Genomic DNA, 23,597 nt, shown 5'->3' on the forward strand with positions numbered 1-23,597 from the left:
TTACTTTAAATATTATTTTTTTTAAAAAAAAAAAAACCCAAAGGAGTGGCCAAACAAACCCTTAGTTATGAGGGGATGGTTTGGGGTGGTTAAATCACAATATGTAGGAGTAATTCCGCCACCCATTTAGCGTCTTTTATAAGATTGTTTTTATTTTTTAGTAGTTTTTAGGGATAATTTTAGCAAACCAATTTCAATAAAGGGAGGCATTTTGGGAAGTTCGTCCAAAAACTCACTTGCAAGTCGAATGACACATTTGTGGTCTAAAAGAGTAAGTGATTGAAAAAGTTTTCAAAACCAAAAAACAAAACGACCAAAAACAGGACAATGAAAGAGGTTTTGGAAAAAAAAAATGACAATTAATGATTGGACAATTTGGACAATTGGTTAAACATGAATGAATCAGAAATCGACCAATAAAATCAAAAACAAATGCGTGTACATGGCACGTCATAAACATGCATTTCAAAAAAGTTTCAATCACTGCCATTTCATGCATTTTACCTCAAAAGTACAAATAACAGTGGAAAGAGCTGTGTTCAAAAGACCAGAAGGAAATTCAACCAGTCGATAACCATTCGGGATTCAACCGAAAAAATACAAAAAAGGGAAGAGGGTAAACAGTAAAAGATATGTTCACGAAAAAGTGGGTCACACAAAGAATAATGAAGAGTTCTGCTGGGGAAATTACATAACCAGTAAAACCCATTAACCATGTTTTCTACTGTCAATACCTGCTAATACATCTCCAATATTTCCTAGTGTAACAAGCTTGGTAATACAACAAACAAGACTCTGTCAGTCACACAACCTGCTTTCTTCTGGCTTTTCTACATTTCGTTTGCCACAGAGGAGAGGTAACCCGGAGGAATAAAGGATTAACTCAATTGGTCATGTCTTCTTCATAAGATACCCCAAAATAATGCCAACCAAGCCGATGAGAAACACGTACAGCAGCGGGATACCACCACGGCTTCTGCTGGCTTCTCGCCTCAAGAGCTCCTGCACAAGTCTCAAAGTCAGTCCATCAGTGCTGCTACATTAACTATGGAAAGAACTAGAAAGTAAATAACCACTATTCAAAGGATCTGCAATCATAAAGGGTTATTGTCACTCTGCCCATCAATTAATCTAATTTTAACAATATTTATGTAATTGCTTATCAGGATGACCCCTTGGTTTTGTGGGTAGCAAAATGAAATATAAAAGAGCCACCACTATTACTGGACAATAAGCTGTTCCTTTAATTTGATGAAATACAACAAACATGGAAGACCATTTCTATCTGTGCTAATTACGTAAGAGAAATATTGCACAAACTCCCACTTTTAACTCCCAAGTGCTTATTCCCTAATGTGGCAGTTGTCAAGAAAGCTTTCCACTACATGGTTTTTAAATCTTATTTGCTTACTCTCTTTCTGCAACTGCCATGTTAAGAAGTAAGCACTTAGGAGTGTAAAAGTGGAAATTTGTGCTTGTAGCATTTTTCATTACAGAGTAGTTTTCAAGGTTGCATAATTCCCTCAATTGTGGATGTACGTTTGGTGGTGGAGGAAACTGATTAAAGACGATTTATATACGCTAATATCTCTTATACTAAGATCTCTAAAAATGATAAGCATTTCAAGATTGTGACTAAGCATTTCAAGAAGTAAAAATTATTGAAATGATAAGCATTTCAAGATTGTCATCAGTAAAAATGATAAGAAATTAACTATAACTCTGTTAGTTATAACAACTAATGAAATTCACAAATCAGTTATTTTCAGAAGCATTCAAAGACCAAATAATCCCTCCCATTACATCATAACAGAATATTATAAGTCAATTAGTACATCATGCTAACATATGTTGATCTTTTGTAAACACTGGATCAAGAAAGGTACAAAACGAATGCTTATAAGTATTATTTATGGGGCTGTTATGCTCAAACATAAATCCAGATGATTATTTTTTGGCTTTTCTCATATCCATGTCTCTTGCACTAAGCATATATTTAGAAAATAAGGATTTGCTTAGAAGCACTTCAGCAACAAAAGTTAAAATTATTTGAGATGAAAAATCCCTCACCAGTTCTTGCTGAATCTTGTTATTTTGCTGAATAGCAGAATTTTTCTCCTCAGTCAGCTTTGAAATAAGAGCCCTTGCCTGGAATCACAAATATACTCAAAGTAAGTACAAATTAGTACTATCAATATCCCAGAAATTGATTCATCAAGTTCTTCCCATGATTAAGAAACAACCTCCAATGCACAATACCAGTAAATTTCTTTTCAAGGGTACTAATGATTGGGCAAAAGAATGGGAATGAATGTAAATGCTAATGAACATAAAAATAAATTTGGTTAGTAATTGCAAAATGGCACCAAAAAGAACTGCACATACAAGCTGATATAACATTCAAGTTCATTGGACATCAGTGTAAAAACATCGTTCGATTAATGGCCAAAATTTTAAGGACAGAAACATCAAAGGAGACATGCTTTAATGGAATTACAAACTTTTTACTAGGTATTTTTCCAATTTTGTTTTATTTTCATTTCAAGCAACAAGCATGTAGTAATTAGTTATTTGGAACCCAAAGGTAGCATAGGAAAACAATTCCAGACTAGTTCTGTTGGCAGCAAGCTCACATGATCAAATGGTCGGAATTGAGTAATTAAGCAAAATCAGAAACAGGGCCATTGAATGCTGTCACATCAATTAAATCAAATGGCTCAGGGGAGGCTTAAAAGATTCCCAGTAAGATTGCAGGCTTCCTCCTAAATGGTCATATAGATAAATAAACATATAAAAGGTATATGTATACATAAGTCCATCCATATGCATAAATATGTGCATGCATGCATGCATGTAAATTACATTTCACTGACTTGCCCCAAGGTACCTACAGTCATCATATCATCCTATCCGAAAGCTAGAAAAGAAAGCTTTCTCTGTCATAAAGTTCAGTGGCTACAAAGACTCTTAAGACCCACGAAAGAAAAGGTAGCATATTCAGAATATTGTGATGCAAAAAACAGGAGTCTACAACAATTCTAAGTTCTAACCATTTCCCTTAGCCCAGGTAAAAAAAAAAAAAAAAAATCAGCCTTCTTTTGGTTGACAAGAATACTTGGGAAAAAAGGAGATAAAATTTGAATATTACGTATTTTATTGTTTTACTAAGATGAAAAAGACGTATTTCAACAAACCTAAAGTTTTAGTAAAACTCAATTTAACGACAGTTCGTTGTTTTCCTAGGTCCCACGTGATTATCTATCTAAAGATTAAAATATTGGCTTCTTTTTATTCTTCCTTTTTACCATATTCTTTAGCAACATTTCCAGTTGTTTAGTATTTTACAGGCATTGCTTCTTGCTGGTCAGATCTAGCAGTCAGGGTTTCTACCCTTATTGTATTTTTATTTTTAATGGATATTATTTTCTCAGAAAAAATACATCTTAAGTTTATTGGACCTGATCATTGAATGTTTAAATGAAGCACAATTCAATCAAGGATCAGAAAGTCCCCAACTCAAGAATTTTCCCATGTATTGACTGTTTAGAGAAGGCTTTGACAACACTTTTCCCTTCTCACTTGCGCTTTCTCTTTTCAAAACAAAAACATTAACAACAACCCAAAACACAAAATACTCGAAACTATTTTTACCTTTTATGTCACATAAGAACCACTTTTCAAACAAAAAACAAAATGCACCCTCTAAAAAGCATTAACAGGCAAAGCTGAATTCTTCAAAGCCAAACTTTCTGACAATATTTTTTAAAACTCTTTAAAAAGGTGGTAACTGTAGAAAATTTTGACTTTGTAAGCCTTCAGAAGTTGAAAATCCCTTTAGTTAAGCCATACCAAATAAACAAAAGAAAGCATGAACCCATTGCAACCTTCACAACTAATTCTAATTACTTCTCTTCCAATCTATGACCAACAACAGTACAGTGCTCTAATAATCAACAACTGGAAATCAACTGTATATTTCAATATTAAAAAGGAAAATGAAAATGAAAATTACCTCAGAGGAGTTATCTTGAGGCTCGTGTCGATCCCCAAATGCTTTTGAGGCCTACAATCACAGTCATGTGTACAACAAAATTTATAAAACTAAAATGGAGTATAATTCAGCAAAAACTCAGAGGTATGTGAGGTCCAATTCTTGACTGGAGGGGATACCAAAAGCCTCTACATTGCCCTCCCTCTCTATCCAAATATTTTTAAGAATTTTTTTTTTTCTTATATAATGTAGAACTGCATTTTCTTTTGGAAATCCACAGATAAAGAGAGAAGGGAGTATTTCCAATCAAAACTAAATCTTCAATTTTATGAATTCATACACTGATCTATCAAATACTCACCAGTGTAAATTCAGAAGTATTCAGATTCCCGTTATCAGACACCGAAGCCCTTGGTGAAGAACCTTCCTCTGACCCTTCTCGAACCGGTGATGGTGGTCGAGGTGGAGAAACATAAACAACCCTCAATTTGCACTCCTCGACATTATGCCCTGACTCCTTATTAAACTAAAGAGCAACAAAATATTAACCCATTTGGTTAATCTATACATTTTCATAATTAAGCTTGAAAAAAACCACACATAAGGGATTGTATTTTTGCTAATATTAGTACCATTTCTGGGGTTATATCCTTAGCGTTAGCTCCAGAACTTGCTACCACGCTTTGGAGCAGGAACTTATCCTTGCATTGGTTATCGAGCGGGGCCTCCTTTTGTGCTTGCATTGTAACTGAACCATACATGATTTCCGAAAAAAGATATATACAATCACATATACTATCACTCATTCGTATAGAGAATACATTAACAAAGCTAATGCTTTCACTAATTAAGCACAAAGTCAATAATCATAACAACTGGGAAAAGCAGAAAAAAGTTTACGAAATAAAATAATCATCAAGCACAAATTAATGAATTAAGCACAAAATCATTTCTTGCAGAGAGAGAGAGAGAGAGAGAGACCTATAACATCACAGGTAGACCTCGGCAACACAATTCCAGTATTAGGTCTCACACAGTACTTCTTTGGATTCGTCGTCTTCACCTAAAGAAAACCCATTCCGTTTCCACACAAATCAAAATTATAACGAACACCCAGAACGGAAAAATCCCCATAACCCACAAGAATTTGAAAAAAAAAAAATGATAATAATAATAATATAAAAAAAGAAAAAAAAAAAAAAGAAAAAAGAAAGAAACAGTGAAATTTGATAGTGAATTAATCAAATACCAACCTTGAAAGCCACATAGTTATCGGTCTTATTCGACAACTGCAGAGAGCACGAGATCTGCTTCCTCAACTCAACTTTTTTTAATTTTGTTTTGATTTCATAAACAAAAACAATTAGAATTCACCAAAAAGAAAAGCTGAAAACAAAAACACGGATCTGAAAGCCGAAAAACAAACATTTTTGTTTCACTTTGTAAAGCAAAAGAAAAATCAAATTTTGACCTCTGGGAAAGCTTACAAGGGAATTGGAGCTCTTGGGGCTCGATATTGAGGAGCTCGCCGGTACTCATCCCGAGCCGATCGGAGAGAGACCGCCAGAGAGAAAATAAAGCGGTTTCCGGTGAAGAAAAGCGGTTTTGCGGTGAGAGAAACAGAGAAAGAGAGAGAGTTTCGAATTCGAGAAGAGAGAGAGCTCTGTAAACCCACAACGTGGGACAGCGCTGGTTTTGTCTGTCTTTGCTTTCGGGTCGTTGTTGCCTCCGGTACCTTCTTGTTCGGTTCATCCAATTCCAATGATGGGTATTTTTGTCTTTTTCAACTATATTTTTGTTTTCTTTTTACTAAATAAAACATGATTAATCAATTGCATTGTAATATTGTGAAACACTTTAATTCCAGTTGATGCTCGGAAATTTTTTTTTTTAAAAAAAATTGTATCATATGTCATATTTAGAATGATAAATATATTACTTAACAAAAAAGCGTAAATAAATTGATTAATAAATTTTTGAAACATAGTATGACAAATTAAAAGAGTTCTAATATGAAAATTGGGGTAGGCTGGATGAATTAACCAACTTTAAAAAAAAAAAAAGTTCTTAATAAGTTTGAGTTCATTTGAAAAATTCAAGAATTAGAAACAATATAAAAGGAACCAATCTTAAACATCTCTATAGTTGTTAATGTGTTTTAAAGGGTATTTTCTGTCTTTTCTTATTTTATTTTTCTTAAAAGTGTTTTGATGTGTTATAAAAATTTCACATATTTTATTTTTAAAAATTTTAAGTTATTTATTAATATATTTATGGGTAAAGTCCACTTAACCCCTTCAAACTACCACTCCAATGACAATTTACCCCTCAAACTACCAAAACAATGACAATGTATCCCAATGCTAACAAAATGACGAAATTACTCCTATAGAATTTTCGAAAAGACAAAAATACTCTTAAAATTAAAAAAATAATAATAATAATTTTAAGTATTTTTGTTTTTATTTTAGTAAGGGTAATTTCATCATTTTTTTTTTTAAAAAAAAATTGGGGTACATTGTCATTGTTTTTGTAGTTTGGGGGGTAAATTGTCGTAATTTATAGTTTTGGGGTAGATTGTTATTAAGGTGATAGTTTGAGGGAGTTAAGTAGACTTTATCCTATATTTATTCTTCGAAATATAAAATAAAAGACAAAAAAATAAAAAAAATAACAAATATGACCACCATGTTTCATATAGTTTAGTTTGTTTAGAACCTTGCAAAAACATTACTAAAATTGTTAGTTTTGGGAAACATAAAGCATTCAACCCAATACTCTGGTCTATGAATTACCAGACATGCGGTTATAAAAATCGTTAAAAATGTTTATTAATGTTTGGCTATTCAATAGTTTGCTTCGATGTTGGTTAAATTTACTTACTTTCTGTTTGGTTTAATCGTTTCAAAATCTACAATTTTAATGAAGATTTTAAAAGGGTGTTAATAGAATTACGATTTTTTAAAATTTAGTTATGCAGTTAGAAAAAGTAATACTTTATCCTTTAAACTATAGGGCTCGTTTGGTTTGCATTCTTGGAATGAAGTAGATATTCATTTAGAATAACTATTATCTTTTTTACGAAGATGAATACTTATTCTTCTATTTTTCTTTAAAAAAGAATACTTATTCCCCTCAAAAATGAAAGAATAATTATTCCTTTAAGAATAAGCTTTGTTTTCCAAAAAATTACTCACATTATAATTATTTTTTTCAAACCCAAATATTTTATTTTAAAAATAAAATGTGTTCTAATGTTTGTAAAAACATACTTCTTTCTCCAAGGGGTAGTTTAATCGACTGTGAATCACGGCTCATAAAGCGAAGGTTACTAGTTCGAATCCTTCATCCCCTTCCCTTGTGTGAACATGTAAAAAAAAAAAAAAAACTTATTTGTGGGATGCGCAAAAACGTGAATTTTTTCATGTTTTCAATTAGCTATTTTTTTTTTTAAAAAAAAAAGTTTTCAAACTCACTTCCAAATAGAACACTTGCTGTAAATTTGTAATTTTATTTAAAAATGCTCATATACAAATCATAAATCTGTTAAAATTAGCACGAGTCAAGCGCCGAAAAAATATTTTAATAAATTGAAATTACGACGTCGTAATCGTGTAAATCCCACTTGTGCGGTTGTGCCACCATCTATGTGTGTAAATGTGCCTATTTAACCCTCAAGAAAGACGTGTGAAAGAGACTGATGTTTGGACAGACACGGCAATTGCAAGATTGTGTTCAAACTTGATCTAGAATGCCAAGATTTGGCCGATTTAATCGGACGGTAAATACAGAACCTTAAAGTTGTCGAAGTACAAGTGAGTTGCTGGAATAAAATCCACAAGCCAAACTGGAAAGACACAAGTGACTTGTAGAATCTAAATTGTAGGCAAAGAGTGCAGGAATATTATCAAATGAATCTCACTATGCTTGCATGGCTTTTTATGCAAAAGTTTATTTTCATTTCCTTTTGCTCTATTTTTTTTATTTTTAATTAAAAGCAACATGTGTCGTCTTTTGATTGATTGAGTGTGATGTGGCAACATGGTTAAAATCTCAACAAGAGGTAGACAAAAAATGAGCTATTTGATAATAATTAAAACCCTAAGAAGTTAAAATTGAAGTCTTTGGTAATGATTTGATAAAAAGTCATACATCAAACACCTCAAAAAAAAAAATCCCAAAATGAATAACATAAAAAACATAAAAATATCCTTTAAAAATAGTGTCAACTACTTGTTATTTTCAAATTTGCACATTTTCATGTGCAGTGAGATGTCCTCCAAAGTTAAACTGGTCGAGTTTCTGAAAAATTCAGGCCGCTTAAGAAAAAAGATATTTAAACAGGTAAGCTAAATATTTTAGGCTGTCTGAAACAGATAAAACATTTTCAGTAATGCTATGCATTTTACCTAATAAGAAAAAATAATATTCTAGTTGTTATTTTTTCATTATAAACTCCGATAGATTTTATATTACAATCTCTATTTTTTTAAATATTATTTCTCGATATTTATTTTCCTAATTTATTAAAAAGCAAAACAAGTGTTTTAAATAAGGAGAAAATAAGCTGCTAGACATGATATATTGATATTTGCCTCATAACAGCTACAGAAACGCAATATAAAAAGAATTTTTAGAGCATTTGCTGAAAATGGTCTTGAGAAATTAGTGAAACTTAATTGTAGTGGATCTGATCGTGAAACGTATCGCCACACCAGCCAGATTCTTCTGCGCACCAAACCCAATGCTCACCGACAAAAGGCGATGATGATGACAGCAGAAAGCAACCTTCTAATTATCCCACGTATTCTTTAAACAATTATAAAGCAATATAAAAAAGAAGAAGTGGCAGTTAATGCAGAAAGACGAGCCACCATAATCCAGCCAACTTTGTCAGACAATAATCTCAAGAAAATTATTTGTTTTTGTATGACTTGGACCGTTGACCAGCATAGTTAAACTGCACAAAAGCACCATCAAGAGAGAAATTGTTGCAAAGAAAAAGAAACTGAAATCTTTCTCCAAAATGCTCTCTATCCATCTTTTCTAAGACGAAATTGAAAAAGGCATCTTCCTGGGATCAATGAACACACTAAGCCTCATTATAAGACTAATTAAACTGATAATATTAATATGAATAAAGTGACGAACACAGTGATTGAACTGCACATTTTTGGATTTACAATATATACAATAGATAGACAAAAAATCTGTATGGGAAGCCAGTTTCATGGAGTTTTCACTGATGGTGGATACTACTAACCATCAGCAGCAGGAGAAGGCTGGTGCTGACGAGCTCGTGCAGTGAAACCAGCAAACCAAGCAACCCTCATGAGCTGTATACCTAGAATCAGCACCCACCAGGACACCAACCCTCGAAGTGTGTGCATTATCCATGCCGGTGCAGTGAGCTCGGCCCCGAGCTTCAACCCCCTCATCAGCTGCAAGACACGGTAAGCCTCGTACACGACGGGGGTCACCAGCCAAACGGGTGATTGCCAATGCCATGTGAGCATCTCAGTCAGAAGCTGTACTGACAGAAGCAGAAGGTAGGGACCCAATAAAACAGCAAATGAGATGAAAGATAGCTGTGGCTGGAGAAAACCCTTTTGGGATCCATACAGCATCACCAAAGGGACAACAAATCCAGTTACATTTGCAACAATGTTCCAAAATTGGTAAGTGAAAGGAGCTTTGCTTTTGGAAGCCTGTGTTGGGTGCTTTGGACGGGCACAAGAGTCAGCCATGAGGAGAAAAAGGGTAGCACCAAGATTGAAAATGCAATCAAGTCCAACCAAGGAGAGCAGGCTGGCTATGTTGGGTCCAAGGAAGATGGAAGATATTGGTAGCCACAAGGTCGGAACCATGCCGGTTCCAAGTAGAAGTGAAGGGCCCAGAAGCCACATTGGCCATTTGAGGAACTGAAGCCGCACCACTGGCGAATTGCTTGTGTCAGTAACCTTTTCAGTGCTGGTTTCTGGTACTTCAGCTGTGTTCTCAGAATTAAGGGTTTCAAATATGTTGGTGGTTTTCTTCAATAAGTTATCACCAGCAGTCTCAGTGGGAGCATATGTGACCGGTGAAGGTTCCCATGGAGTCAATTTTGTGCAGCAAATGGTAGGGCGTTTAATGCGAATCTGAGGGACGCTAAGTACACGTTGCACATTCGAGGATTTCAACAATTTCAGGCTTCTAGGGTGGATGTGGGATATACTAATGCTTGACATTGTGGATTGAGTTCTTGCTAATGATGCAAGTCCTTGATTTATGGTTCAACCTGTGCACCTTTGAGCGCAACTATGCCTTTTCAATCCCTGAAACATATGGAGTTGAAAAACAATAGGGAACAAAGAAAACAGCAGAAGCCATTAGCAGAAATAAGAGAAGTAAAAAGAACACTGATGTTACCCAGGTAAGAAAATCAAAACACGGACAAGAAATCAATTGTTGGGCTAAAAACAAAGTGCATATTATAACCAAAGATATTAGATTTGAGCAGACAAAAGACACAAACATTTTTAATTTTCTGCTGTACAAGGAACAAGTTCAATTATAAAATCTCCTTCACAGATCCAGATAAGACTTTTTTTTTTTTTTTTCAAAGTGACATGCACACTTAATGGGTCTTGAACTTGCAACCTCACCCTCCACCACATTCTTATGGGTGGAGGAAATACAATTTGAGCTAGAACTCATTGGTAATCCTTATTGATTTTTGCAAGCAAATGCTCAAATATTTATTACCATGTTCATAAAATATTAAGTTTCTTTTAACTGCCAAAAGCCAGCTGTATCACAATTGAATAAACTTCATCACGCACAAGCACTGCACTTGAACATGGTTGAGTCAATGACAACACCACAGATAAAAAGTTGTTAAATTTTCAAATGATTCAAGCTGAAGTACTTCTTGTTGTTTAGTAAAATACAAATTCTTTATAAGCGAAATCCTCCTATGCAATAAACAAAAGCTTTCACCAGGTTAGAGAGTGAAATGAAGACTAACAGTGGATCTGTTCTACAGATATCACTCCGCAGTGACAAAGTTTGTTGAGGTGTAAAGAGATCATGTAAGTGTAGAATGACAGTGCATTTGAATCTGGTAAGCAATCCAAACTTCTTGGTAACACAATCCATGGGGAGGAGGAAAGGTACTCAAAACATCCAGATTTAATCCAATTGCACCAACACGATAATACAGCGAATAAATCCTCATTAAGAGAAAGTGTCCACCGAATCAATAGCTGAAGGACTTCATATTGTGACCTTATATTTGGGACATTGTAATCTAAATGGAAATCACAGCTAAGCGTACATGCATACACAAATAAGTAGGTTTGTAAGATGCATACAAGAATTGAAACATACATCTAGTGATTTAAAAAATTTCTTCGATATTCAGTATGACACAACCATCTTTAGAACCATCAAGGGTGGTGGTTCAATGGCCGAAGAAAGTTTTCAAGTGGTAAGGACATGTATTAGAGCATGGGTTCAAATCTTCGCAATGAAGAATTCCCATATATGCCTGATTGCTACTAGCAACCTTGAATTCTCATTGATGCCCTGGTGGGGTTAGGTCAGGCTATGGTTCAGTTGGACTTGAGGGATAGCCTGTAGTTCCCACCATATAGACCTCTCATGTGTGACTCCCAGCGGGTAGGTGCTACTATAATCATACCCAGGTAGAATAGCCACAATTGGTCTCCCCGGCCTACCCTTTTTGCTCAGAAAAAAAAAAAAAAAAAAAAAATATTTGGAATTCTTAGATAGGATTTGGCCTCACGCTCAATTCAACAAAGAATCAACCTTTGGCCTGATCCATCAAAATGGACAATTGACAAGCTGTCATTCCACATCAAAGCTTTAGAGATGGTTTGTTGGCACTGTAGTGAAAAGTGATTTTATGCCTCAAAAAGCAACTTCAAAAAAGGTTTCGAATGGGCACTTTTACAAAAACCGGAGTTTGTCAAAGAATGGGCTCAAAATCACATTTAGTAGTAGGTTATCAAACACTCATTTTCAACTTAAGTGGGTAGGTCCCCTCCCCAAAATCACTTTTAGAAGTGCAAAAAGGGCATTAAAGAAGGGAAAACCAGATCGCACAGTGGCTATAAGATAATCTACTTCCTTTTCTCGCATATAATTCTCTAAAAGCTATTTTGCTAAGCCATCAAGCTTCACATTTTTCGCAACAATGATTCCAAAAATAAAAATGACTGAAAAAAATTAAAAATTTTCAAGGAATTAGATTCCTTTCCAATTCTCCCTGTAAAATTTGGCAGCCCAAATGCATTCTCCAGTATGCAGTTCGAGTACCCCACACAAATTCGTAAGACTTGTAAAAGACCAAAATCATCAAGTAAAAGTAAAGACAACTGATGTCAAATCCTGCGAGTCCTAAAACACTGATGCTCTGCATGCCTGTGCATGGTCATGCACCCACGCACGTGGAGGCATGAGCAGTATCATGTAGTTTAGGATATAGACGAATCCCAAATGAAATGAATATAAACTATTATTAAACATATTTTATTAACAAAACAACACATAACACAATAGACTGGTGTCAATGGTTTAGACATCCAAATACCCTTTCATGTACAGCAAGAGGGGATACAGGTTTGTCATACCACCATTTGAGAATCATGCTTGCTAATTCTAAGATACTTATAAAACTCAAGCAGGCTTTAGTTCCTAACACCTCAACACTAAAGACTAACTTGTGAATTATAAGATTCGGTAAATATCAGCAAAATCTGAAAATTTTGGGAATTTTACAGCCCCAACATTAGAAGCCATGCTCCACCACAGATCATACCACCAGTTAAAAGTAGGCCCCCCAGGAACCCAATCATAATGATAGAGAAAAATCTAATTTCTATTAGAGATTAGAATTTATAATCACTCACCATTTTTGTCTTTCAACGATTGCACCATACTCTTTTTGTGAAGTGATGCTAGAAAGAGGACTAGAGTCCTCCTTGTGTCTTCCCAAATGTGACTTGGCTTTTAAAATCATCGTTAAATTTGAGATGATTATTATTGAATTTTGATCTATTGGTAATTTTAAAACCTATGTCACATTTGGGAGGATACAAGGAAGCTTATAGTCCTCCTTCTAGCATTACTCATTTTTGTGCCCGTACTGCTTTTCTCACAGATATCACTAACTGAACCGTACAAGTTGAGGGACTCTTTTTAATAAGAGAGAACTTAAAGTATAGGCCTACAAAAACTTACAAATATCACTAACTGGACCGCATAAGTTGAGGTAATCTATTTAATAACAAAAAAAGCCTAAAGAGTAGGCCTATAAAAACTAACTATTAAAGGAATCTAGTGAAAAATCATATGATATTTGTCAGAATGATTCTAAAGCTGTTTGAAAATAGTACATTGGAAAGCAGCTTAACTCCATATGCACCTTTAGCATATCAAAAGATCACACCTCTATGAAGCAAGAGACATTTAGAAACCCAACCACAGAAATCTGGGAGCTCCAAAAATAACAATCATGCAGAGGGAAAGATCATATGAAAACATAGAATACATATTCTCACGAACAACTCGAGCTTTTGGACAACTTCTCAAAAGCAAAGTAAACCAAATTGTAAAATTTGTTCCTCTTGGCATTTCATCAGTAAGTTTACACGACCCAGGGAAAAAACAAAAAAAAAAAAGAAGGGAACTTACTGCAAATATTCGAAATTTAATAGCTTCAATTCCTATTTATCATTTTAACAATATTAATACTTAACTCAATCTGCTAACATTTCCACACGTGTTTTTTATGCATTTATCGGTATGTACGTATAAGTACAGTCTCCTATATGTACATCTCATCTCAAATTTATCAAAGATCTTCAAAGAGACCACAAACATAGAACTTCTCATATCCAAATGTAATTAACTAAAAGCAAACACAATCTATCACAAATAAAACAATACTAGGGAGTAATTATCATGCTTTTCTTATGACAATAGTAGCTCAATAATTAACAGGTCATCAAAGTGCTGGAGATTTTTTTTCCTCTTTCTTTGTCGCCAAACAAAAAAAAAAATCATCTAAAAACAAAACCATGGAAGTGGCAAAAATTTTATGTTTCGATCCTAAGTGTATCACATGGGATAAATGCAATCTTAAACATGTGTATACAGGGCGGAGCCACCCCTAGCCTTGAGGGGTCCCGAGCCACCCCAAAATTTTAAAAATTTATTCTAAATTTTAGGTATTTTATGAACTTTTACGCCCCAAAAATTTTATTTTGCTTAGTTTTGTCCCTGTCTCCTAAAATTCTGGTTCCGACCCTGTTATGCAATCTTGTATAAGCACATTTTCCAAAAAAGTATGTTCTACCTAATTTAACTGAATACCAGAATACCCTTTAAGACCCAATAACCAACTACAAACATGAAACGTGTTTCATCTAAGAGACACTCATCTGAACAAAAGTAGACTCTTTTACCTAGTTTTCATTTTCACTTCACTGATTTCTTAGCAACCAAACGGGGAACAAAAGAAACAGAGATGAATTCTGAAGGAAGCCTTGGGCTAATTAATACAAACAAAACTAGAAAAGGGAAAATGAAATCAGGGAATAGACTTAAGAATTACCTCTTCGAGAAAACCTTCTTAGCCGATTAATCAGGCAAATCAACGTTTTTTGGTGGAGGGTCTCGTTCCTACACAACGTTAAGAATCTGAACGATGGAGAAGAGCCTGGCCCCAGTTTAGTTTGCCTGTTCGGCTTTGTTTTTGTTTTTGAGTTTTTGTTTTTATCAGATTTACGTCATTATTAAGATATTTATGCTAATAATATCTGAAAAGTATATTTATCCGTCTTATCCGTTTTCTATTAGGGGGTGTTTGGCAAATGGGATGGCCTAAACACTGTAGTTGATGTAGATTGATGTGAAAAAAAGTAAGAATGTTTGGTATAAAAAAAATGAAAAAGTGGTATGAAAAAATGAAAAAGTTTTGTTTTGTAATGATTTTTTTATTTGAATAATAATAAAAAGTGAATGATTTGATATTAAAAGTGAAAAAGTTAGAATGTTTTGATGTTGATTTTTTTGAGAAATTGTGATGAACAGTGTTTGGGCCAACCCCATTCCCATTACCAAACAAAGCCTAATTAGTAGTGTGTTGTAGTTTCTGTTAATTACAAGTTAATTAGTTGGAAAGCATTATGAGTAACACTTGAAGTTAAATAAATTTAATTATTTTAATTTTGGATGCGTTATAATATAAGGGAACCATGGCTATGTATGTAATCGAATTTTGCTTACCAAAATGGTCTTATTAGGGGAGAAACTTCACAAAAGCCTCCTTAACTCCCTTAAAGTTTATAAGCTCTTAATTTCACTGTTCGAATTTTTAATTTAATGTAATTCACCTCATTCGTTAAAGTTTGGCGTTAAACATACGTTAAAATAGATGAAATGACCTTTATACCCCTAAAACTTTTATAAATTCTAAATTTACCCTTAATTTTACATTAAAAATTAAGAAAACGAAAAGTTGGCGGTATTTTGGTATTTTTAATAGCATCTGTTAGGATTTAATACCAAATATTAAGGGAATATGGTAGATTGTATCAAATTAGAAGTTTGATGGGTGAAATTGAAAGTTTTAAAATTTTGAAGAGGTCTTCTCAAAACGAATGAAAGTTCATAGGGCATTTGTGGAGTTAACCCGCATATAAATAGCTAGTTATGCTCCAAATGACATGGCTTTTCAGTATTCCTTTTTAGAGAAGTTTGGTCCATTGTTTTATGCGGCAGTGCGATATAGCTGAAAATTATAAGGCCATTTTTTTTAGGTTGGTATTGTAACACTGAGAAATTAATTAACCGGCGCTATTTGCCTAAAAGAATAAAACTAAGGGATCTTTATTCAAAAAGAGAATACTAAGTAGCAGAAACATAATATTTCTATCAATATTAATAATTACAATCAGAGCATCTATCAAAAGTCATCACATTAACTTAAATTATAGTATATATATCAATGTTATAGAAGGTCCAAACTAAACCTTAATCCATAACATGCCTCAAAACTCTTTAGTCTACAATATCTCCCAAAAGTACTAATTAACATGAACAATCTTCAAAATCCTACAATGAGTCCTCAAACGTTAACATGATCACTATCATTATGCCAAATGGCCGTAATTGCCTCGAAATCCTCCTCACTCAAGTCCAGGATCTACAAGTAGGCCAACTATAAAACAATACACGTTTCATAGGTGGAGAAGATACGAGCGCCAGTTCAGGACTTAATGAATAATAATACACATTGTGTATAGGTTATCAACAAATGTTACATGTCTATAAAATCATCTTAAAAGAAAACTTTCATTTCAAATACAAAAGTTTCCTAATTTGCTATAAACATGTAAAAAAATTCCATATTTAAAATCAAACTTTCCTGATCAATTTCACAATCACATGCACATTGGATCATCATGAAATTTCTTGTCCCTTTTGTGAGGTCTTGAGTCACCAAGACGTTGAAAAATATGTAAACTTTCAAGACGCACAAGAACATCCTCCATAGAAGGACGATTCACTGGAACAAACTCGATGCAATGCATCCCCAGCTCTGTAATTGCAGTGCCGTCTTCAGCAAGATATCCCCAGTCTTCTTGAAGGGATTTGTGGGCAAGAGAACAGTGGGGTCTGTATTCCATCTTGGCCCAAGAGTGTAGCATATGGTCCAGAATTAGGTCAGGATTTTCCTGTTCCTCAAGGTCGGAAATTCCTTTGGATATTAGTCCCAGGAGAATAATACCAAATGAAAAGACTTCACAGCTTGTTTCCCAATCACCTCCTGTCATGCACATTGATTCCAGATGAAAGATAAATAATTGAGTTTTTTTAGGTTATTAGTATTTAATTTCATATTTTATTTAAATTTTAAGAGTAAGTGTTATTTTGTAATTCAATAATGAGCTTGACTCAAAAGTCAGTCAAATTATTTTGTTTTTCATGATGTGTTTGTGGGAAAATCCTTCCCGTGCTGCACCACACATTGCCTTCGACGCTGTCGCCAAGCCTTTAGAAGCCATGCATGATAGATGTTGGTAAAAATAAAACTAGGCTGCAAAATTTGGAGGTTATCAAATCTTTGTTACTAACTATATTCATTTACATACAAACAATTTGCGTCTTCCTTCCTTTCGATATGTTAAACATTGTTATAATATTAATTAAATGAGTTAATCAATTATTTTTTATTTGTTTAAACTTTTGAAATAACTGATATTTTAACATAGTATTAATACAAAGGTCTTGAGTTCGAATCTTATTTAATCAATAATTTTTTACCAATTTAAGTTTTTGAGATAACTGATAATTTAACAGCACTAAGATTAATTCTATCAGCTATCAGATACCATAATCTTTTCCCATGCATGTATGTACAAGGGATGTTTCCTGTTTCATCAGTTTTTTCAAATTAGAATTATTACATTCTAAGCAAAGAAAAACATAAATTGTCTTTGAATAAGAAGAAAGAAAAAAAGAAGTACCTCGTAGATTAAAATAGGGATCCACACAGCGAATGTACTTCTTTTGTGTACTCCTTTCACCCATGATCCCTTTGCTAACTACTGGAAAATCAATTAATTTTGGCTTCAAATCCTGAAAATCAAAATGAGTCTCCTACCATCAACCCAAACTGCAAAGGCATGAGAAAAAAAAAAAAAAAAGAAGAAGAAGAAGGAATTGAGTCCAAACCCAATCGAGCAGTATATGAGATGCAATGACATTGAAGACCGGATATGGCTTGTCTTGAGAATGAAGAAACTTAAGAAGGCGTGCAAGTTCAAGAATAATATTGATCCTCTGAACCCACTTGAGATCATCTGTGTATATATATATATAGTCAAATACATATAAATAGATAAATAGAAGAAGAAGAAGATAGTTATCAACAATACGTATAATTTGCTCCCTATATTATGTGTCAATTTGGGTAAGTGTGTTGTATTTTTTTTTTTGTTTGGAAGAATATTTTGGTATGACATAAACTTTTTGGAAGTATACACTAATGGAGTCTACATTTGAGAATGTGTTTTCTAAAAAGTACACTTGTTTGTTTTGAGAAAATTAAGATAAATGTAAGCCTTACATATAAACAATTATAAAAAGAAAAAAGAAAAAATAGAGAGCGGTATTGTGGCTACCCTCAATAAAGGAAATGATCTACCACACGACCATTCTAAGGTTATGTTTGGTAAGGGGAATAACTATTCTATTAGAAAAAAAAAAAAAAAGAATAACTTTTATTAAGGATAAAAGAATGTGGGATATAATAGCTTTTGTGTTAGAGTATATGATAAGAATTAATACTTGGAATATGAGAGGAATAGAAAATAGCTATTTCAATGCTATTTCATTCCGCATTCTTCTATTTTCAATAACAACTATTTATTTATTTTTTTGATGAATAAGAGACTTTATTAGCAAACAAACCAATCAACAATAGTAACATCAAATACAAGCCTTATTCAAAAGGCTGAAAACTCGACCTCACAGGGGCCTACCCCAACCAACTAAAAAACCAAAATAGCAGTCTGCATATGAAAATACAGACAGCAAACAAAACCAAACTACAAAAAGCCACCAAGCCTCACTAACAAAGAAGCCCTCACAAGGCCTAACTACAAACCACACTAGCATTGCAACTATTACAAGAATAAATCTGCAGGTAAATTCCACTAAGCAGCTAAAACCAAATTCTCTCTAGTTTTAGGAAACTTCTCCTTCCCAGCAATTCTTGTTCTCACTTCTCAAAGAACTTTCCTCAAAATCTGTTCCTCAGAAATAGGTTGACCAGAGTGTTTTATTTCATTTCTAGTGCACCACAAATTGTAGATAACAGATCCTAGCACAAGGCGGCAGATGAGACCTTTAAGAGTTTTAGTTTCCCATTTGCTAATTCCTAACTTCAGAACCTCATCCTAGATAATAGGAGAATTGTTTTCATGGCAACGATGCATACAAAACTTCCAAATTCTGTAACTGAAGCTACACTCAAAAAACAAATGATCCCTGCTTTCAATTTGGTTATGACAGAAGAAACACTTAACCTCACCTTTATATCCCCATTTTATCAACCGATCCCCAGTAAGGAGCCTGTCCTGAACAGCAAGCCATAAAATGAAAGCATGCTTAGGAATAGCATTTGGAAACCACACCATCTTCCACCAATTAACCTCTTCCTTCTTTTCTCTAAGGAAATCCCAAGTTTCTGAGCTAACATATGAACCTCTTCTAGAAACAGTCCACACAGGTTTGTCATAAGGTCCAAACCTTACCTCATGAAGCCTAGCTTGAATCTCAACTAGAGCCTCAGACCTGGCTGGTCTCCAAAACTAGTCATCATTAAGGATGACAGAAGATAGCTTGGCCTCAAAACTACTATGAGCATCATAAACAGCTCTATGCCCAAAGACCTCAATCAAAATTCCAGAGGGATTCTAAGAATCCTGCCAGAGAAAAATGTTCTCCCCATTTCTAACCTCAAACTTCAAAATTCTCTTAGCAATCTCCTTCAACTTTAAGATCTTCCTCTAGCTCCAAGAACAATTTTGAGGAATGCTCACACTTCAGAAACTCTTTCTTTTCAACAAATTATCTTTCACCCAGGCTACCCATAAAGAGTCAGATCGAGCAAAGAGACTCCAAACATGTCTGAGCATAGAAGTTTGGTTCCAAACTTCCATTCTTTTTAGCCCCAAACCTCCTTCCTTCTTAGGAAAGCACAAAGCATCCCAAGAAACTTTAGCCTTAGTAGGAACTTCACTCTTTTCAGTCCACAAAAATCTATTGAATTTCTGTTCAATAGCCTTGAGGATCTTCTTAGGGAGAATAAAAATGCTAGTCCAATAAACCTGCAGACTATATAGAACTGAAGACAGCAATTGGAGCCTACCTGCATAAGAAATATTCCTAGAAAGCCAGGAATCAATTCTACCAATAATTTTGTCCAACAAGGCCCCACAATCTGCTGCAGAAAGCCTAGTTGAAATCAAGGGAACCCCAACATATCTAACTAGTAGATGCCCTTCATTCATTCTCAGTTCACCCAGCAGCAAGTGTTTAACTCTATCTGAAATACCAAAACAGAAGAAAAAAGTCTTTGAGGGATTAGCTTTCAGGCCAGATAACCCCTCAAATTCAGTCAAAGCATCTTTGATGATGTTGATAGAGTTAAAACTGGCTTCAGAAAAGATAAGGAGGTCATCTGCAAAACAAAGATGAGTAAGTTTCTGTTTCAAACATTTAGGATGAAACTTGAAACCTGAACCCCCACTAGTATGATCTGCCATTATTCTAGAAAAAACCTCCATGGCTAAAACAAACAGATAAGGGGATAAGGGATCCCCTTGCCTCAGCCCCTCCTTTCCTTCAAAATAGCCAACCAAAGTTCCATTTAAGCAAGTAGAAAACCTAGGATAAGTAATACACTCCTTAATCCAGCTAAGAAACTTCCCTGGGAAACCAAAACAATGAAGGCAGTGAATCAAGAACTTCCAATTTACAGAATCATAAGCCTTCATAAGATCAACTTTCAAAGTGCAACGAGGATCTCCTTTATCTTTGTGATAGTTTCTAATAAGTTCCTGGGCCAACAGAACATTCTCAGAAATGCTTTTAGATGGGATAAAAGCAGACTGATTCAAGCTTACCAGATCATTCAAAAGGGGAAGCATCCTATTAGAAATGATCTTAGTGATACACTTGTAAATCACATGGGAGCAAGCTATAGGTCTGAAATCCCCCATAGCAAATGGATTAACTTTTTTGGGTACCAAAGTTAGAATAGTAGCATTAACTTCTTTGAAAAGCATAACAGAAGCAAAAAACCCCTTGACAGCTACCACCATCCCCTCTCCAACAATAGGCCAAGAAGCCTTAAAAAACTCTGCAGAAAACCCATAAGGACTAGGGGCTTTATTGGCTGGCATGTCAAACAATGTATCCCTAATCTCCTCTGTAGTAACCTCCTTTTCCAAATTAGCTACCTTATCAGAAGGAATCACAGTAGGAATAAGATACCTAATCCTTTCTACTTTCACTTCAATAAACTGCAATTGATTATGCCCTAACAGCTTCTCATAAAACTACACAGCCACCTCTTTAATCAGCTCAACATACTCCACTCTATTACCATGTTCATCCCATAAATGAGTGATAGTGCTCATTGAATTCTGAATTCTAAGAGAACGATGAAAGAAACTATTGTTTTGATCACCCAATTGCAACCATTGATTCCTAGCTTTCTTCTTTAAGAAAGACTCCTCAGCTTTTGTTATGGACACATAACCATGAAGACACTCCCTTTCCTTTACCAAGCAGTCAGCCCTTCCAAAAGAAGTAATAACTTCTTTTTGAGCTAGGTCAAGGCTATCCCGAGCCTCCAAAACTCTTTGCTTTAAATTTTCAAAACAAGACAGATTATGCCTTTTAAGTACAACTTTCACAGATTTCAGCTTAGCATAAAGTTGGAACATAGGAACCCCATCTACTTGAACATCCCAGCCTTCCTTAACCCATTCCAAAAACCCTTTGTGCTCCAACCAGTAGTTGAAGAACTTAAAAGGTTTTGGCCCAAAATTTTGCAATCTTCCAACTTAAATAACAGCAGGAGAGTGGTTTGAAATGCCTCTTGAATGAAATTCCACAATGGTTTTATGATAAGCGCTAAAATATTCATATTTTCAGCCCTTAACTTGCATGTTTTAATCCTTTGGTTTTGGTTAATTAGGCCATTTTACTTCCTTTTTGTGTTTTTGATGTTTTTACAGGCTTTTGGAAGAAAATGAAGTAAATCTGGAAGATTTGGGCTCAAAGAGAGAGTTTTGGAAAAATTGGAGTTTTTGGTAGTGTGATCGATCGCACTGTGATCAATCGCACTGTGTTCGATCGCACTGTGATCGATCGCACCTGTGCGCTGGAGAATTCTAGAAGCTGCGGATAGACTCCCTTTCCTTCCATATTAGGGTTTTCCAACTCCCAATTGTAATAGGATTAAAACTCTACGAAATCCCTAGGGTTTACTACTTTTCCAAGGACTTCTAAAGCCTATAAATAGACATCTTAGCCTTTAGGAATAGGTGTGGAGAAAAGAGACACAAGCTCTGGAAAGGAACTGAAGGCTAAACAAGAGGAGTTTGAGTTTTTTATCTTCCACCCTTTTTATCTTTATTATGTAGTTTATACTTTATTTAGGGCTAGATTGAAGCCCTAGTTATGTTTAATTAATATTTCAATATTGGCGCCTTGTGATGATCATGTTGTGCTATTTAACTTGATTAATACCTGCTTGCATGAATTCCTCATATGTGTATGCCTGATCAACATGTGCATGTGGTATGGACTTGTTAGTTAGATCAATTTGGATAGCTGAGTCCTGGGTTTAACATAAGTAACAAGAGATATCCATGCCGGATTCTTGGGTTAATCAACATGGGGAACCGGGAGTAGACATGCCTTAGACCCTGTGTGTTTGTTGATTTCCATAGAACATATGCTTTTCTAAAAAACAACTTAGTATATACCATGCTAAATCCTTTAGGAAATAAAAGAGTTAGAGTATGTACTCATGCCTAACTCGTTGCTTAGGAAAATCAATAGCTTAAGGTGTTAAAGTTTAACCCTTAGGTTGGCAAACATTAAATATGCATAACTTGATCAAAGTATTGGCATATTGTTATATTAGTTAAATATAATTAGTGGTGGATATCAAAACCCTAATCTTTTTTTAGTTTTTGTTTATCTTTTATTCTATTGAATTCAATCGTGACAACTGAATTTTATCTTTTAATTAAATAGGAATTTACTTCTAAACATAATTTACCAATCCTCGTGGGAATGATCTCGTATTTGCCTACTATACTATTGTTTTGATCTTGTGCATTTGCGAGTTAAAATGTACAATTATTTACCTATTAATTTAGGTATATTTTTGCACAACATTTTACTAAAGTAACTCAGCCAAAACTCATTTGCCAAAACTCTATTAAGCTTCCTGGCTACAAACCAAGGCTCCTCACTCTTATTAGTCCATGTATAAAAGCATCCACTAAACTTAAGATCCAAAACCTCCAGATTATTCAAACATTAACCAAACTCAATTTCATAAGAGTTCAACTTATCAGACCCCCATTTTTGAAACCAGCAGAGGTTATCCTTTATAGATTTAATGACACAATTAACACTCTAATAACTCTAATCCAGCACAATCACATATAAAATAGACTTCTTCCAACAAATCCAAATCCTCCCCAAAAAATGCTATTCATAGTTATAAATATAGTCCCAACCAGGAACAATGCAGGTTCTAATCTTATCAGCTTTATTAATCTTCACCCTAGTTTCAATCAAAAAGATCAAGCCAATCTTATGTAAATTTATCATTCTCTTCACCTCCTTTTGTTTAGAGGGATGATTCAAATCTCTCACATTCCAAATCAAAAAGTTCATGTAGGAAAGAAACCCCTCATCAAAACCTCCTCATCTTCTCCCATCTTACCTTTTCCTTTGTCAATTAAAAAATTTTCACTCTCCTCAGGCAAAGCATGCTCAATTACTT

At 34.4% G+C, this 23,597-nt stretch overlaps 3 protein-coding genes across 3 annotated transcripts in view; all 3 read right to left on the reverse strand.

The window, feature by feature from the left end:
- Window positions 1-534: 534 nt before the first annotated feature.
- LOC132164399 (vesicle-associated protein 1-2-like) lies at window positions 535-5,687 on the reverse strand. The gene is made up of 8 exons (XM_059574912.1): window positions 5,479-5,687; window positions 5,245-5,315; window positions 4,973-5,054; window positions 4,624-4,739; window positions 4,353-4,517; window positions 4,013-4,063; window positions 2,071-2,148; window positions 535-1,002 (listed from the first exon to the last, which is right to left on the reverse strand). The coding sequence occupies exons 1-8, from the start codon at window positions 5,528-5,530 to the stop codon at window positions 892-894; spliced, it is 726 nt and encodes a 241-aa protein (XP_059430895.1). The 5' UTR covers window positions 5,531-5,687; the 3' UTR covers window positions 535-891.
- Window positions 5,688-9,093: 3,406 nt separating this feature from the next.
- On the reverse strand, window positions 9,094-14,753 carry LOC132167135 (uncharacterized). The gene is made up of 2 exons (XM_059578037.1): window positions 14,610-14,753; window positions 9,094-10,305 (listed from the first exon to the last, which is right to left on the reverse strand). The coding sequence occupies exon 2, from the start codon at window positions 10,216-10,218 to the stop codon at window positions 9,250-9,252; it is 969 nt and encodes a 322-aa protein (XP_059434020.1). The 5' UTR covers window positions 10,219-10,305; window positions 14,610-14,753; the 3' UTR covers window positions 9,094-9,249.
- A 1,687-nt stretch (window positions 14,754-16,440) lies between these two features.
- The window catches only part of LOC132172080 (probable serine/threonine-protein kinase PBL12), a 9,926-nt gene continuing 2,769 nt past the window's right edge, over window positions 16,441-23,597 (reverse strand). Inside the window, exons 3-5 of the mRNA XM_059583520.1 lie at window positions 17,735-17,862; window positions 17,527-17,638; window positions 16,441-16,826 (exon numbers count right to left, since the gene is read on the reverse strand). Of these exons, the coding sequence (XP_059439503.1) occupies window positions 16,441-16,826; window positions 17,527-17,638; window positions 17,735-17,862 (626 nt within the window). The remainder of the gene's footprint in view (window positions 16,827-17,526; window positions 17,639-17,734; window positions 17,863-23,597) is intronic.

Source organism: Corylus avellana, chromosome ca1 (genome assembly GCF_901000735.1).
Source record: "Corylus avellana chromosome ca1, CavTom2PMs-1.0".
Lineage (NCBI taxonomy): Eukaryota > Viridiplantae > Streptophyta > Magnoliopsida > Fagales > Betulaceae > Corylus > Corylus avellana.

Coding starts and splice junctions, on each gene's coding strand:
- LOC132164399 (XM_059574912.1), bottom strand. CDS start 5,530: ATGAGTACCGGCGAGCTCCTCAATATCGAGCCCCAAGAGCTCCAATTC. Junction 4,518..4,623: donor AGGATATAACCCCAGAAATG/GTACTAATATTA, acceptor GTTGCTCTTTAG/TTTAATAAGGAGTCAGGGCA. Junction 4,064..4,352: donor ATACTTCTGAATTTACACTG/GTGAGTATTTGA, acceptor CTGTGATTGTAG/GCCTCAAAAGCATTTGGGGA.
- LOC132167135 (XM_059578037.1), bottom strand. CDS start 10,218: ATGTCAAGCATTAGTATATCCCACATCCACCCTAGAAGCCTGAAATTG.